General features: G+C 38.0%; 4 protein-coding genes and 1 pseudogene across 4 annotated transcripts; 1 reads left to right on the top strand and 4 right to left on the bottom strand.

Annotated features, from left to right (window-relative positions):
* Positions 1-106: 106 nt before the first annotated feature.
* On the bottom strand, positions 107-2,373 carry LOC135687936 (uncharacterized). Its single transcript, XM_089109167.1, has one exon. It carries the CDS (start codon positions 2,371-2,373, stop codon positions 1,555-1,557), a length of 819 nt encoding a protein of 272 aa, XP_088965293.1. The 3' UTR covers positions 107-1,554.
* A 205-nt stretch (positions 2,374-2,578) lies between these two features.
* On the bottom strand, positions 2,579-7,552 carry LOC148960007 (uncharacterized). The gene is made up of 4 exons (XM_089109303.1): positions 7,456-7,552; positions 7,023-7,156; positions 5,302-6,106; positions 2,579-3,243 (listed from the first exon to the last, which is right to left on the bottom strand). The coding sequence occupies exons 1-4, from the start codon at positions 7,550-7,552 to the stop codon at positions 2,579-2,581; spliced, it is 1,701 nt and encodes a 566-aa protein (XP_088965429.1).
* LOC148960008 (U2 spliceosomal RNA) lies at positions 3,570-3,808 on the bottom strand (annotated as a pseudogene).
* Positions 7,553-10,913: 3,361 nt separating the features above from the next.
* LOC135683491 (uncharacterized) lies at positions 10,914-12,233 on the bottom strand. Its single transcript, XM_089109159.1, has one exon. It carries the CDS (start codon positions 12,014-12,016, stop codon positions 10,925-10,927), a length of 1,092 nt encoding a protein of 363 aa, XP_088965285.1. The 5' UTR covers positions 12,017-12,233; the 3' UTR covers positions 10,914-10,924.
* A 153-nt stretch (positions 12,234-12,386) lies between these two features.
* Positions 12,387-16,908, top strand: LOC148960006 (uncharacterized). The gene has a single exon (XM_089109162.1). It carries the CDS (start codon positions 15,814-15,816, stop codon positions 16,861-16,863), a length of 1,050 nt encoding a protein of 349 aa, XP_088965288.1. The 5' UTR covers positions 12,387-15,813; the 3' UTR covers positions 16,864-16,908.
* Positions 16,909-17,304: the final 396 nt, after the last annotated feature.

Raw genomic sequence — 17,304 nt, 5'->3', positions numbered from 1 at the left:
ACCTTTTCCATCATAAATTACGAAATTGGGTAGATGATCTGAAACCTTATCGATAAGATTTCCACTAACTGCGTTCAGTTGAAGAGAATTGATGAATATATTATCAATTAAACTAGGAGTAGAAGTATCATTTATTCTCGTTGGTTGGATAATTAATGGTTTTAGAAAGTTTGCAAGCATTAAGTTAAGAAAGGAATCAGCACATGGTATTTTATCAAATTTTAGAAGATTATGGTGGAAATCTCCGCTTAGTATGACTAATTTGTTTTCTCGGCCTATTTTGTTAAGAACAGTTTCAAGGTATTTTAGAAAACCTGAAGAATCTTTGCAGGGATGCTTGTATGCAACACCGATCAAGGTATTTTTTCCCTTAGGGTTATTAATCTCAATCCAGAGTGATTCGAATTCGCAATTTTTTTTTTGAAGCTTTTGAAAGATCGTCACGTCGAAGAAAAGATAGGTGGTCAGCTAGAAAAAGGCCACAGCCACCCTTAAGGCTATTGCCTGTTAGTCCTTGATAGTCATGGTAGCCTTCTAACCTGAGCTGACTTATACAGGCATTGTTTTGCTTGGTGTGCCAAGTTTCAGTAAGTGCTAGAATATCAAATCTATAGTCAAGGTTACAGAGCAGAGTTTGTAGGTTTCCAAGATTTTTCCGGACGGAGGAGATGTTTGTGTGTAGAATACCCGAGGTATTATTTTTATTTAGGTTTAGCTTTTGAGTAAGTTTATGGAATTCATGGTTATCATAGTAGTTAAAATTAGTGCTGTCATCTAGATTGGTATCAACATCATTTTTGAATAGCATTTCGTGTTCTTTAAAAGCTAGTTTACAAGTTTTAAGGCTATCAAGGTGACTATAGTTTACTAGGGAGATACCCGAGGATTGACATTTACATGAGAAATTGGAGTTGAAAGAAAGAGTAGACAGTTCATCGTTGTCGATCTGCGAGAAAGGAAGTGAAGATAATAGACTAGAGATGCAGTGTGGACATTGCCAAGATGTTAAATGAGAATCAACTTCATTTATACAGAAAGTGTTTAACTTGGCACATTTTTTGTGAATGAGATGAAGGCATTGACCACAGGGAATGGAATTTATGGCAGAGCGGATAGACTTCTTACAGACCGAACAAGTTTTGTCATATCCTGTTGATGCAGATGTGATAAGATTGAATTTGGAGACGGATTTAGCACTTGCAGTAAAATTAAGCTCCCTATTGAGTTTGGCGTCATCAAGGTTTTGAAAAGGAAACACGGTGTTGCGGCATGGGCGGCAAGACCAAGTACTAACTTCGTCGTTTGCGAGAATCTTAAAATCCTTTTTTTTTAAACCTGAACATTTTAAATGAAACCAGAAATCACAGAAATCACAACAAATTGAGTTGTGATTATCGCAGACTATTTTGTTACACCTAGGGCAGAGTCTGTTTTCACTCATTTTTATTTTTAAGGGTTGTTTGTAGGTATTTGAAAGTTACATAAATTAGATATAAAATTAATAAAAACTGTTTTTGAATAATGGCTGAACAGAAGAAAAGGAAAAAAAGTATCTCACTCTATTTTATCCAGGTCCGCAATGAAATTTACCTTAAGGGCTGGGGCCTTTTCATCTTTTCGTAAGAATATTGAGCCATTTCGTGTCCAGATGAATTTAATGTTCATTTCTTGTTTTTTGATCTTCGTTAGGCGCAGTAGGTTTTTGAGACGGCTGGTCAGGCTTTCGTTGATGAAGATTTTTCCTTTGTTTGGGTTATTAGGGTCGGGCTGCAAATCGTAACCGAGATCTGTGGTGCGAAGTTTCTTAGCTTTGGTTTTTGACTCTTTTGACATGAATTGCTCCTTCTTTTTCCTCGATTTGAATTTGACGATTATAGGGGCATCAGGCCTGCGTGAAATGCGATGGCATGCTTCGATGTCGTCTTCCTTTAGTGGGATATCAATTTTTTCTGCTATGTTAAGGACTATTACTTCACAATTTTCCTTATCATCGCGCGGAATACCACCAAACTCGAGCATTTCTCTCCTACCATACTGCTCAAGGTCATCAATTGTTTTAGCACGTTGATCGTCTTTCTTCTCTAGCTTGATGATACGAGAGGCCAAACTTTCGTTTTCCTTTTTCAGTTCAATGTTCTCACGCATAAGATTCCCAACTTGTGTCCGAAAAGTTTCGTATTGGTCGGCTTGAAATTGTTGAGAGTTTTCAATGTCAACCAGTTTTTTTTCAATGTTTGTTAGACGAGAGCCAAGAGTATTTTCTATTTCTGTTTTTACTGTGTCTTGGATTCCAGCAATTGTTTTACCAAGGCGATTTTCCACAGCACTCAAGCTTTGTAAAATGAAGTCTTTGATTTCTTTATTCATCTCCATTTTTATAAATATTATTTAAACTCTGTGTCATTTTAAAACATAAAATTAAAAGAAAAAAAACATAAAAAGAGTTCACCAAATTAGTTATTTGACAGCGTGAAGTATTTCAAGTTCTTCCATGTTACCGCCAAATAAAACACGTCCGCTCACTAGCGCGAACATCATCGCTTTCGCTTTCACTAGCGCGAATCAAGCAACTGAATCATCAAAACCTTGGTTTCCTTAACCCAAGTCCGCTCACCTGTCTTGAGATCAAAGTTTTAAGCATTGTAGAGAAACCGTACTTGCAAAGTTCATTTGCTTCTTGTGAATTAATAGCTGGCTGAATTCCATAAATTGTATCATTGAAGTTTTCAGCACCTGGGCTTACAGCTTTTTGATCAAGCGCCAAGGCAACATAAATTACTGACAACATGTCCGTCACGTTCTTCGCAGCTGTGACTGGCGGAAGAAGTTTTAGCAAGATTTCAATAAACTTTACCAGCATTCCACTTTTTACCATAGGCACAACCTTTTTGTTTGACCATGATGCTGGAAATAGGCCAAATTGAAATAGTTTCTCAAGAGGTGGGAGGACAGCCTGTTGACTGTCAAACGGTTGTATACCACTATCAACTCCATGCTTTCCAAGGTAAATGTTGTAGGCTGGCTTCCCAGATGTTGCATCTCTCATTCCCTCTTGCAAGTATATTATAGCTGGAAATCTAGCAAACATATCTGTAAATCCACTGGCTGGATCGGTGCTTAGTTCACCATACATGGAAGAAAAGCCATTTATCTCTTGGAAAAAGGGATGTGTTTCACTGATTTTATCTGCCTGTAGAAGCTCATTCATTCTAGTGAGAATGGGATGCAGTTGCCTTGAGGAAACTGCAAACGCAAGACAGGAATAAACTCAAAACCAACTCGGAGTAAAACATAATATAGAGTGGTACTCCTAGGTTTGCGATAGAAAATAGACACCAGACATTCAGGAAATATTCTGCTTGCGTATCTTAATTTTTCAATTTGCTAAATCTATCATAGGAGATCTATAAATAGATATGATATCGTAAAGACTACCATTTCATCAAAGGATCAGCAGAAATAAAAGAGCTTAGTCTGTCATCCATATGTATACAGTCTTTGACACATAAAAATAATCAAACAGCCACATGACCATTTCAGAATTATTATAAATTTCTAAAGTACAGTGAGAAGTGTATCACTCTTCTGTAAAGGCCTATGAGATTTTTCAAAACAATGCGATATCTAGGGATTTTTGTATGGATCTTCAGCGTTAATATAAACATTTCATGTTCAGGTTTAGTGCAGTCGTTCAATTTTCAACTTCTAAAGTACAGAGAAAAAATTCCCCGGGCAGAATATACCGGGGCACTTAGAGGGGGGTTTGGAGATACTACACTTGATCTTAGCCAAAAGGCCGAGAAGCGATAACCAGTCTGTCATGGTGTCATGTTGACTTTTCTCTAACTTGTTTGCCCAGTTTTAGCGATAGGAAACTAAAGAAAATTAGTTCCGGATTCCAAAATATGCTGTAATTTAGACTGCAGGGGAAACTTTGCAAGACTTTATCACACTGGGGTTTGCAAAATTTGTGACCGAGGAATTTATTGCAAGGCGATTTATCCCAGGGAGAGTGTTTTGTACCGGAGAGATTCTCGCCTTGTCCATGGCAGGATTTTCCTTATTTTTTTCACTGTGGAATATACCGGGGCACTTAGACGGGGGTTTTGAGATACTACACTTGATCTTAGCCAAAAGGCCGAGTAGCGATACCCAGTCTCATATCTTCAGTTCAGACTCTCCACAAGTCTGCCTCGTTACGAGCCTTTAAGTCCATGGGTGATTTCAAATCCATATTTATCCATGCCATCTTGATCTCTTTTTTGAGGATATGGGTTCTAGGTGCTTATCTGTACATTAAACGATGTGGATAACAATGTTTGTGCAGTAAATATGAACAAAATAAGCAATATTTTCCATATTTTACGAGCAGGTGAAAAGGCGTGTATCTTCAACAATAACAACAACAATCTAGTGTAATCTGGTGCCATTTTATTGATTATTTTAAAGAAAGTAAAAACGTGTCTAATCCATCAACGGTGGTTTAGCGATTCCCACCAGAGTTCATCATAAATTCTTTCGCGCTATGTGCCAGGCCAAAGCTATTGCTAATGCGACAGTGTATTTAATGGATTCATGTTTTACCACTGAGTTTGTCAATGTATCAGTTTGGCTACAATCAGGAGTATTCTTTGGAATGTGATATATTATATCACCCTAATCCAGATGGGGACAGACATAGAGTTTATACACTTGTTGAGTAATTATCGCAGCATGTACTTTAAAAGGAATCTCGACATTGATATAATAATAATAATAAAACGAATATTTCAACAGGATAAAAGCTTCAACAAAAATATTGCTGGTTTTATTGCCTGTCCTGCTTAAAAGAAAAGAAAAGAAATGTTAAAAACCTAACTTACAATTTTAAAACTATGAAAAAAAATTACGTTATAAGTCCTTGATTATTATTAAAAAGCCTAATTTATCACAACTATTCCATTTTTAAAATCAAATCCAGTTTTTCTTTAAAATCCTTTTTATTTTCGCCATTTCTTACGTCTATAGGCAAATCATTGTATAACTTAGCCCCCATGTAATAAAATCCCTTTCGCGCATATTCAGTTTTGATGCGTGGCAAAGTGGCTAAGCATTTGTTGTTCCTTGTGGTCTTGATGTGTTCATGTGTAGCGAAGTGACTCTGCAAGGCATCACATATATCATTGTTTAAAATGTTATGCAACAGGACACAAGCTCGTTTTATATTTGATTTTTCAGGTGACAGGACACTGCATTCCGTTGAGCTCATGCCAATTATTCTTATAGCACGCTGATGAAGATCAGCTAACTTTCTCGACTGACCAGTAGTTGGTTTCAGGTTTAAAATTCCACAATATGTAATAGCAGGTACAATCATAAAGCAATCAAGTTTACATGGCGTTGTGTTGTCCAAGAAGCGCCTTAACTTCGATAGTAGACGTAATCTGCCAGAAGCTTGTTTATAAAATAGTGCAAAGTTGGTGTTCAGATTCAAAGTTGAATCGATTTCTACTCCCAGATATCTATATGAAGTAGTAGTATTGATTTTTTTCCCTTTGTATTGAACACATATTTCTCCACTCTGGGCAGTGCCAAAAACCAACACCTCTGTTTTTCCTTTTTTTGCATTTAGAATGAGTTCATTCTCATCCATCCATTTTTCAAGCTTTGTCATTTCATTAGTAAGGATTTTGCTAAGATTTGTAACATCCTTATCTGCCCAATAAAAAACCGTATCATCAGCATATTTGACAATGTTTGTCTCAATTACATTGGTTATGTCGTAAAAGAATAGAACAAACAGAAGAGGTCCAAGGACTGAACCCTGTGGAACTCCAGATTTTAACTGCTGAGCTTCCGATAGGACGTCATTGTAGCTCACTTGTGCTGACCAATGAAACAAGTAGTCCTCAAACCAGGTAAGTTCTTTGCCGTCAATACCATATGATGGTAGCGTGGTCAACAATTTGGAATCGCTGATAGTGTCAAAGGCCTTACTAAGATCAACAAACACAGCGCCGACTAGTTGCCCTTTGTCCATGCTTCTCCTGATATCATCTAGCAGCAGTGTTGCTGCTAGTTTTTGCTCTGAAGCAAAACTGCCTTGTAGAAAGCAGTTTGTTTTCATCTAAAAAATTCATCACCTGTTTGTGTAAAATCTTCTCTATTACCTTTGACACTAGTACGGATATTGGCCTATAGTTATCAAAGTGAGTTGTCGATCCAAACTTGTGCAAAGGAATGATTTTAGCCTCTTTCTATTCCTGTGGGAATTGGCCAGTGTCAAGAGACAAATTTATTATATGTGCTTAAACTTTACACGGCGACTTGAACAGACACAGTATTGTGCAGCCCTGTGCAGTAACTGGTGCATGGAGTGGAACAAGCAGGGAACGTCTTTACAAGGAACTTGGGCGGGAGGACTTGTATCATAGGAGAAGGTACAGACGACTGTGCCATTTCTATAATTTGGTAAAATCCCTTTCCCCGAATTATTTGTTTTCTGAAATTCCCCTTGAGCGTCAAGTAAGCTACAATCTTCGAAATGTGAGACAGTTTGAACAAAATGTTGGAAGAAAGATTTGATTGGTTGATTCTTTTCCATCGATTTCAAATACTTGGCTGTTACTGGAGCTCTTTGCTTTTCCTGGATAAATCGATTTTACAGTCTTCCAGAATTTGCTTGGGTCAGAATTTGGTTGAGTTTTCCTGTAATAGATCTTTGTAGTATGATGCCTTTGCTCGTCTTATAGCAATATTTACAGCATTTTGCTTCTGTTTATACGCGGTTTTATAGAACTCCGCATGTGGCGATTTCCGAATCTTGTGGCGGAGCTTGTCTCTTTAAACCACTTGAGTTGATAATAGATTTGAAATCTTTTCCGTCCCCAGAGACCAGATAATTCACATTTACATCCCCCATGAGTATTGTTTCCAATGACGACTCGCATGACTTTTTTAACATTTCAGCAAAGGTATTGTTAAAATTTTTTGGCAGGTGTTTCGATGAATCTGGCGGTCGGTAAATAACACCAATTAAATACGAGCTTGATTTCATTGTGGTGAAGTATCTTGAATTCTTTTTTGGAAGTAAGCCTTTCCACCTCCGGGTTAAATCTATTATTTTGACTTGGTCCAGGGCAAGGTTCAACGTCTCCACACATCAGCAACAATAGGCCTAAAAAGGTTGAATTTGAACATCTCACATAAAAGTTGAATCTGCCCCCTCTAGACTGCCATAAACCAGAGAGAATGTAAGTCTCTCCTAGCTGGCTTGAGTCTTTGTCATCATTATTTGAATATAAGCTACCACTGGAGACGAAAGCAGCCTTTCTTACTCACAAACAGATAACCAAAAGGAGAGCGATGAAAAACGCGTGCTTCACAACAGCCATCTTTCCATATTAGTTACTAACTCTAGCAATCCACCAGACACTCTTCCCGGTATGATACCGTAATTTTGATAGGGTATCATACCGTGAAGATTATTTCTTCTATTGGCGTTGTCGAAAATCAGAAGTTCTTCGTCATCCAAGAGTCCTGCAGCATGCAACATTATAAGTTCTTCCGCCATTTTCAACACGAATTTATTTTGGCAGTGTTTCAGCAACCAGGCAGTAAATAAGGGAGGAGAGTGGGCAGCCTTGCCTGACCCCTCTTTGCAATACAACATTTTTAGAAAGATGGCCGTTATTCTGAATTTTGCAGGCTACAGAGATGGACATTGTTTCAACAAAAGAGATCAAGTTACTGCGAAAATACATTTTTATCAGTACTTTTTCAAGAAATGATCAGTTAACTCTGTCAAAAGCTTTTTCTTGGTCTATCTTAACAAGAGCAAGTGGAGAGGTTTTTCGTTACAATAATCAATACTATCTCTGACTAGCATTAAATTTTCGAAGATGGAACGATCAGGAATGGAACATGTTTGATCTTTTTTAATGCAAAGGCTTTTAAGTTAATTTTGTAATCTACGTTAAATAAAGAGATTGGGTGTCAGTTTTTAAAGAGCTCTACATCACCTCCACTTGATGTTCACTAAATTATGTCCCAGAAGAACGTATAGAATTCTGCTGGGAGGCCGTCCGAGCTAGGAGATTTGTCTGGTTTCATATCTTTTAGGGCGATCCTGTATTTGTCTTTGGAAAGTGGTTCATCAAGGAGGGATTCTAATTCATCAGGAACAAATTTATCAATAGAGTTTAAAAAAAGAGATTCACTTAGAGGGTCAGTACATTCATTGGAATATAATGATTGATAAATATCAGGGAAGACCAAGAATTTGTCTAAGAAGAGATAATACTGTTGAATAGACCCCTTTCACAATTACGTCACACAGTGTTTGAAAGAGAGACGAGCGCTTGGAGTTGAGGCAACTGATGTAGTCGGCTGTGCGAACGTTCGGGCCTCTTTGGACATCTACAGAGTCGATTATATATTTCTACGTTTAAGAATTTTTTCTGCCCGATTTTTCATTGAAATGGATGCATTCAAATTGTTGCTGCCGAAGAAAAAGAAAGTTGATTGTTTAGAAGATCTTGGCGCATTGACTATTAAAGAATTGAAGCATATTCTTGTAGCATACAGGGAGAAAACTTCCGGTGTCAAAGCCGACCTTATTCTTCATGCATATGCCGTCCAATGACATTTCAGATGAGTCCTCCTTACTTTGTCACGAAAATGATTTCACATTTGAGGCTATTTATGATCAGTGCAAGCACCTTCCTTGGACAGCTGACTTACGTGGAACACCCCTTTTACTTTTCTGCAGCTCTATGAATATTTGGTTATTCGAACATCAAAATTCAAGCACATCCTTCTTAAGAGTACTGCCTACAAGAAACTGAAAGCATTTCAGTTTTTCTTTGAAGGCTTTATAAAAAAGATCGATGTAGCTAAGAACAAGGAGTTTACTTTCTTCAATGTTCGTGTCAAGGAATCTATGAAAAAGGTTCTCTATAAAGTAATTTTAAAGCATTCAAATATTTCTGGTGATGTTTGCTCTGCTGCCTGTTCTTGTCCTGCTGGCATTGGTCTTGGTTGCTTTGGAAACTGCAACCATGTTGGTGGAGTTCTCTTTGCCCTGGAAGATTTTAACTGGCGTGGTCTCCAAGGATTTGAATCAGCAGTTTCCTGCACATCGAAATTATCCTCATGGAATGTGCCAAATGCCTCTTCCCTTCGGTCCTTTAATCCAGCTCCAATTGATGAAGTCGTGATAAAGAAGATTAAGTTTGGAAGGAATTATGATGGTTATGATGTTCCAAAATAAAAACATTTGACCCTCGCATTACCAGCCATAGAACCGTGAAAATTAATGATCTTGAAATTTTAAAATCGAAATTAACAAAATTCATGCCAAACAGTGGATTCTTTGGTTTTTATCCAGCTTCAACATCTGATTTTTCTCCTTCAAGTGACAGTGCTTTCACCAGTGCAACTGATACTCAAGATCCATCTTTAGCCGAAGCAGTCTCTTTCAATGAGTGCTTCGATATCTCCAAACAATCTTTTAAAGATATGATGGACATTTATTGTCATAACCTATCTTTGTCTGCTGAAGAAATTTCTGACATTGAGAAGGTGACCCTTGGTCAATCCTCCAACAGCAATTGGATAGATTATCGCCTTTATCGACTAACAGCCTCAAACTTCTACACTGCTGCCGTAAACACCGTTGAGCCATCTTCAAAAATAAAATCCATGTTTTACAAGTCTTTCTTGCCATTGAGCTCTACACAATCTACATGAAAGAGCATGGCCTGAATGTCATTGTTTCTGAAACTGGCCTGCAATTATCTTCTTCTTCTCCTTTTCTTGGTGCATCTTTGGATGGCATGGTTTCTTGTAAGAATGAAAGATGGGGTTTGGAAATAAAATGTCCATTCTCCAAGTTCAAAACCTCTCTTCAGGATGCACTTAAAGACAAGAAGTTCTTCTTGGAGAATAATGGTGGCACTATCAAGCTCAAATGCAAACATCAATACTATTATCAAGTTCAAGGCCAAATGTTTTGTGCTGATTTGAAACGTATTGATTTTGTTGTTTGGTTTGGTGGTAGTGAACCATTGTTTGTGGAGTATATATGGAGCATTAATACAATATGATGAAGAATTTTTTTATCATACAAGCTACCAAGGCTTCACTTCTTTTACTGCAGAGCAATTCTTCCTGAATTTTTCACTAAGCGAGTGAAACGTGAATTCAAATTATATTTACATTGAAATTGGACAAACTTTGATAAATCCAAATAATTTTTCTTTTTATTAAGATATACACACACAAAATAAATCCTGTTTGTAATAATGTTCAGTATCATTGGCTAAACATAATAATTTCTGAAAGCCTTTTAATAAGTTTTTATAAGTTAAATATGTATTCAAGTAAACATTGCGTATGCTCTAAAGAATTGGTATGTGTTTAATCTTTACATAATATCATTGTATACTATACATACAGAATAGATGTTACATTGTGTATGCTTAAAAGAATTGGTATGTGTTTAATCTATACATAATATCATTGTATGCTATACATACAGAATAGATGTAACATTGGGTATGCTTAAAAGAATTGGTATGTGTTTAATCTTTACATAATATCATTGTATACTATACATACAGAATAAATGTATCATTTTGTATGCTCTAAAGTAGTGGTATGTGTTTAATCTTTACATAATATCATTGTATACGATACATACAGAATAGATGTAACATTTTGTATGCTCTAAAGTATTGGTATGTGTTTAATCTTTACATAATATCATTGTATTCTATACATACAGAATAGATGTAACATTTGTATGCTTAAAGAATTGGTATGTGTTTAATCTTTACATAATATTATTGTATACTGTACATATAGAGCAGATGTAACATGGCTAAAACAAACATAGATAGATGTAAAGAAAGTTTATAAATATATATATATATATAGAAGTAATTTATTTATTATCATTAGGTTCAACTAAAATTGGCAAAAAGTTTGTAAGTAAACAACAAACAGTGAAAATCTGATTAGCTGTTGAATGTAATGATAATGGTAGAACACCATCAAGGATGTGGTAATTTTTTACCCTTCCAATGGCACGCTCCACATGAATGCGTACAGAAGCAATGCGATCAGTTTCTTCTGTCTTATTCGCTGTCAGTTGTGCTTGTGTACCCTTGAAAGGTGGGATGTTTAGAGTCACTCCAGGAGGAAGAATATCTTTGACATCAAAGCCACGGTCAGCCATAAGGTTATCACAATCCTCAAAAAGTGCTAGAACACCCGACTTAAGAGTGATTTCTTTATCAGAGACCTTACAAGACCATAACTTTGAGACAAAGGTAATTAGTAAAAAGCCAGAGGGTGATACGCCAATTAAAACTTTCCATGTATTATGGTGCTTGTATTCGGACCATGTCTGGGACTGTGCTTTCATAGATGATGGAACCTCTGCAAATATTTCTGTGCAATGAATTATTAATCTTGTTGTTGGAAAATCTTTAAATTGAGCAGGCATGGCTTGACGAACAACCTCTTGAGAAGGGGGTTTGAAAAGCAGTGGGAGTTTGTGGTGAAGAAAACAAATCCATGTTGTAAAGATTTTCGAAACCTGACTGGAAGAAATTCCAAAACGACCAGCTAAATCATCAATAAACAAACCAACTTTCAGTCTCATTAGAACAAGAATGAATTCTTCCAGATGAGTGAGAGAGCGCTTTGGGCCACGTGAAGACTTGGTGTGATAATCATCAGAGCTTTGTGAAGACTTGTTACCACACCAATATTGCATTTGCAGGACTTTAGGCTCAAAGTACTCAAATGTTGACATCAGTGTAGGAAAGTTTGGAAAACCAGTGAAAAACCTTGTTGCAGAACTATCAGACTTTAACTTTTCAATAGAAAAAAGAGACAGTTTAACTTGAGCAAGCTGCAATTCTAGCTGTTCCACTTGATTTTCTAATTCAATTACTTTGGCTGAGAGCTCTTGACTTTGAGATTGCAGAGTGTCACTTTTGATGAATGAATCCATTACATCATTTTCCATCTTTTCAAAATCAATTGGAAGGTATGTTGGGGAATTTACAAAAGAGAAATCAGTTTGTGTTGATATTGATACAGTTGATGTAGAAAGATCTTCTTCAAACGGAGAGCCAAGTTCAGCATCAATTTCACTACCAAAGCTTGAAAACTGTGAAGATGTATCCTGAGATGAGCTGGGGAATATTTCAAAACGAGCTGATAGAGGTTTTCGTGCCTCCTGTTGAAGGGACAGTACCAGCCACAAGATTCAAGGAGGGTACAGCACCAGGAACAACTTGCCAATGGTTCGGGTTTCGCTTTATATCAGCTGACGTAAAATGCTTTTCACACAAAAAGGTCGAGCTGCTGACCTTAAAACCATCCATGCCGTCAATCCTTTTTATCAAAGAGCACCAGCCACGCTTTTCAGGATTTGACTTGGGAAAAGCAAAGAAATGTAGGCCAGTTCAAGATCCATGACGTCCAAAAGATCATTTTTTCTTCTTGGATATATCTTGACCTATATCTAATATGTCTTCGCTGCTCATTTTAACAATAAAATTTTAACGTAATTCTATAAAAAAGATAAGCTACGATTGTTAATCCTTGTCGCACCGCACCGTATGAAAGGAGATGAGACGAAACTACATCAGTTGCCTCGATTCCAAGCGTTCGTCTCTCATTCAAATACTGCGTGAGGTAATTGTGAAAGGGGTCTATTGGTCCATGTGGCAGAGGTATGCATTAATCTACAAATGTCTACTAAGTTAAATGAGGATGTTAAGGCTCAAAGTAAGGGCTGTCTTCCCAGGTTGAGTGTCATCGCTGAGTTTATCTAAATAGAGATTGTCTATACAGTTAAAATCACCACCAATAATTGTAGAAAGCCCCCTTCAAGGAGCATATACAGTATGTTGAAAAGTTGAAGTTTGGAGTTATTTAACTCAGCAACAACATTTACCCATCTTCCCTCATTATCACTTGTTGTGTGGTAGCGTTAGAACTCCTCTGCTATGATTTTTGCCAAAGGAACTGAATATTTTCCCCTTCCAAAGTGATTCTAGGTAGCCAAGGTCACTAGATTCTGCAAAATATGTTTCCTGTAGGAAAAAGATCATTTCTTCTCCACCTGAAAGCCATATTGCCACCTTAGAACATCTGCATGGATCTCTGATTACGTTGACATTAATAGATAATATCTTAATTGCTGCCATGCTCGAAGTGGAGGGGGCCCCTACAATCATCACTATTTAAGAAGAGGAGGGTTGTGGAGGACAACGACGCTTCTACCTCTTCATGGTAGAGGGTCAGCCTACATGTCAGAGGCGCCATCGTCTGTTGTTGCAGGACCCCTTATTGTGTAAGTAGGTGGTGGCTGTCTGTTGTCATCCAGGGGATGTGAGTCTTCTGCTGCCTGTGATCCTTCTGTGTCATTGTCTGATTCTTCGGAAGGTTAAGGACCCAATAAGCTGCGTACTGCACCAGGTGGTAGTCAGGTGATCCACATCCATGACATGGTTGACCAGCTGGACAGACCGCATTTGTGACCAGGTTCTTTACAATTGAAGCATCTGACTGCTGCGCACTCTCTTGCTAGGTGGTCTGGGCTGTCACATTTGCGGCATGTTTGGGGTTGGTTGTCATGGTTGACAATAAGACAGTGAGGACCAATGTGGACGTAGCTGGGTATAGGGTTGGAAATCACGATCTTCAGCGTTACTATGTTCTCTCAATCAAACAGGATGCACCCAAAAGCAGAGAATTTCTTCTGAACCACGTCAAAGAGAAGCTCCTTTGGTTTGTTGTGGATGCGCACCCAAACTGTGGTGGGTTTCTCATCCTTGGTTCCCAGGATCGTGCAGCAGGCCTAGAGACGAAAGAGAGCCTATAAAACTTGTCCCTATCCTTGATTGTGACATACGTAATTTCTGCGTCATTGTTCGATAAAAGCCTGAGCAGTTTTGGCTGCAACCCTTGCTGGTTGAGGTATTCAAGCAGCAACTTACAGTTAATAACACCATCTGGAGAATGTATGCTAACAGACCTGGGAAGCTTCCTCTCCAGAGGATGCTTCCTCCTGGTTGAGGTACCAGCAACGAGTGTGGCATAGAATGGTCTTGGTCTTGAAACCTGGCAGAAATTGTCTTGCTGATCCCTTAGGCACCTCCTTCCTTCAAGCATATCTTCTGTGTCATAATCGCTGCTTTCTGGTGCATTCTTATTGACAATTATTGGGTATGAGCGGCAATTTCTCTGTGGCACTCCAGATTTTCTCAGATTATGCTAGTGTCTCTCCAGCTGCTCTCTCTCAAATAACGGGTGGATATAATCGTCATCTGTATAAAGATCCCTCTCACTTACTAGATCTTCGCTCCCTTAGGGCACAGAGCCGCGGGGGCAAGCTTCTCGGCCATACTTCAGCTTATGGCCAAAGCCAATGGCCGAAGCTTGAAAGATTGAAATGATTGAAAGATTTGGTGGCATTGGTCGCAATTTTTGGGAATATTCAGACCCCAACTTATGAAGTAACTTGCTGTTTTCAGGACCCTATGATAAATTTTCCATAAGACGTCATTTTCAGGGCCTTGGGAGGTGCGGGAGCGAACGTGCTCCCATGGGATTTGCCACTATTGTGGCTTCGCGAGGGCAGCATTCCATGCCAGGGCCGGCAATATGCCGGAGTAGACCAAGGCGAGAATGCTGCCGTAAATACTACTTACAGATGTGCCCGCGGCACTTTACGAAACAACAATGACTTTATACAGATTACACAAAGAGAGAAGACGAGTGTAATGCGGAGATGGTTTTAAAGCATGAGGGAACAAATTGGAACGGAGAAATTTTGCAGTTGGAAAGTACTTGAAAGGTTGAAAACCGATATTGTAGCGGGCAAAATAAACCCAAGGGGAGTCATAATTGGTATCAATAATTGACTGAAGAAACTTGAGGTGAAGAGCGTTAGTTTTCAGTTGTATGTCGACCACACCTTGACCGTCTTTATCTGGGGGTTGGAACATTGTCTTTCTGCTGACTAGCTCGTTTTTGCCAGCCCAGATAAATTGAAAAATAGCTCGGTTTACCAGCTTTTTTATGACAGGAGGGAGATGGTGAATGGTTCCTAGAAACACAAGACCAGAAAGAGCGATTGTGTTAAAAATTAGAGCTTTGCCTTTTAAGGAAAGGGATCAGTGTTTCCAGGCTTCAAGCCTATTAGTCAATTTTTCGACACGTTTAATCCAAGAGTTTTTGAGTGCTGTTGGCGAGCCAAATTGGAGGCCTAATATTTCCAAAGCACTGTCAGTCCATTTTAGTGGGGAAGACAGAGAGACGGAAAGATAGGAGGGCTTGTTGAACCACTTACCGCAGGACTTGCCAATATCAAAATTTACTTTTGATCCAGAACCTAATTCGTATAAATGGATAGTTGCTATGGCTTCTTGGACAGAAAAATTATTTTTTAAAAACAAGGTGGTGTCATCTGCGTATACGCTCCGCAAGCGGAAGCGATCTCTGATTGGTTATCACATTTCTCCTTAGTTACGTGGTGGCAACAAACATTTACGGTCCAAGCGAGTTAAAATGGCAAAGCAAATGATTAGTCTTTCTGGTTTGTTCAACTACTTTCAGGATGATCAAAATGTTCTAAGTAAAGGTGAAACCAAGTACTATGCAAATTATGTTCTGCAAGTTACCATAGATGGGTTTGAAATCAAAGGAATTGTACACGCATCAATGAAGGATAGAACTTAGGTAGGCCTTACAGTAAATGGCGATGATGGATTGATAACTTCAGCAACATGTGAGTGTCGGATATGTAGTCATATGGCTGCCACGGCAATACATGTGAACAGGAAAGGTTTTTCTAAGACAGACCTGCCAAATTCATGGATCAACCGGCCACGAACTATGTCAAAGCAGGAATCGAGTGTTAAGTCGATGGCAGGTCTTTTTCCTCCTTCAAAGCCCAAATACACCGCTGCAGCTCGATGCTTTTCAGAAGTTGATCGTGAATTTTTTCTTAATGCCTTAAGTTCAGAAAATGTAGACTGTCCATTTCGCTGGATGCTTTTGCCAGAGCCTGAAGTCAACCAGGAAAATAATGCACCACCTCTCATAGAGAGCCTTTTGCCCATCTATGCTGTCAACAAAGAACAATTCATAAAACAAGTTGAGATAACCAAAGAACAGCAACAGTGGATTGCAAATGTCACAAAAGATCAAAGAAAGAGTCATATCTGGGGCCAATACCGAAGACTATGTCTTACAGGAAGCAATTTTGGATTGGTGCTTGATGCTATTAAAAGAAAAGAACTGTCAGGCCGTGATTATCTCCCATCTCTTTTCAAAACTCTCAAAGGAGAATACTATTTGGGCAACAGAGACAGCATAATCTGGGGTCAGATGTATGAAGAGGTAGCACTTCAAGCTTATATTGAAAAAACAAATAACAATGTTACTTCTACTGGCCTTCATCTCTTCCCATGTGGCTATCTTGGCTGTACCCCTGATGGTACTATTAGTTCAAAAGACATTTCAAGGCCAGGAGCACTTGAAATTAAATGTCCTTTTAAATATAGAGATTCCACCATCAAAGAAATGGTGGAACAGGAATCAGCTTCTCAAAGTAAGCAGAAGGAATTTTTTTTAACAAAAGATTACAAGTTAAACCCCTCACATAATTACTGGCATCAGGTTCAAGCTGAAATTGCAGGTCTTGGTGTCACTTGGGCACATTTTGTAGTATGGACTAACAAGGATATGTTGATTGTATCTGTTTCAAAAGACGAAAACTGGGAGAAGATTAATATAACACTGCTGTCAGACTTTTATGTAAATACTCTGTTACCAAATTGTTATACAACTGAAAAATGAGATAAACTGTTTTTTTAGATTTACAAGTTAGTTTTGTAAAGTACAATAATTGCCAAAAGTCCTTAGACACTTGGCATTTTTTGTTTCTTCTCTTAGGTGTGTAAGGTGCAAGGAAGAACAATTCTAGAAGAATATGGTTTTTATCACTTTCTTACAAGTATCCCAAGGACTTTTGGTGACTACTGTAGCCTTCTAATCCTTATTTCTATAATGCATTTTAGTTCACTTAATGCTGTTAGCTATATTTTTGATTGATTATAAAAGTTTAAAACATACCATATTTCTATTTTTTTGAGATGAACATTACTATCAAAATTAAAAGCAGTTATGTCTAATGAGCTGCAATAAAGGAACAATAAAGCTTAATCATGAAGAGTAGTAAATTTTGGGAAGCTTGCTTGGACTACTTGTCAAATTAACATATATCAGATGAATTATAAT

This window comes from Rhopilema esculentum, chromosome 7, assembly GCF_057945365.1.
Source record: "Rhopilema esculentum isolate cy_ngs chromosome 7, ASM5794536v1, whole genome shotgun sequence".
NCBI lineage: Eukaryota > Metazoa > Cnidaria > Scyphozoa > Rhizostomeae > Rhizostomatidae > Rhopilema > Rhopilema esculentum.
The sequence above is the reverse complement of the archived record's forward strand: the minus strand, read 5'-3'. Positions and strand labels throughout refer to the sequence as shown.

Excerpts from the sequence above, each read along its gene's own strand:
- LOC135687936 (XM_089109167.1), bottom strand. The coding sequence starts at position 2,373 with ATGGAGATGAATAAAGAAATCAAAGACTTCATTTTACAAAGCTTGAGT.
- LOC148960007 (XM_089109303.1), bottom strand. The coding sequence starts at position 7,552 with ATGGCGGAAGAACTTATAATGTTGCATGCTGCAGGACTCTTGGATGAC. Across the intron at positions 7,157-7,455 it reads TAGAAGAAATAATCTTCACG|GCCTATTGTTGCTGATGTGT; the intron begins GTATGATACCCT and ends CAACCTTTTTAG. Across the intron at positions 3,244-5,301 it reads AAACCTGAAACCAACTACTG|TTTCCTCAAGGCAACTGCAT; the intron begins GTCAGTCGAGAA and ends TTGCGTTTGCAG.
- LOC135683491 (XM_089109159.1), bottom strand. The coding sequence starts at position 12,016 with ATGGAAAATGATGTAATGGATTCATTCATCAAAAGTGACACTCTGCAA.
- LOC148960006 (XM_089109162.1), top strand. The coding sequence starts at position 15,814 with ATGGCTGCCACGGCAATACATGTGAACAGGAAAGGTTTTTCTAAGACA.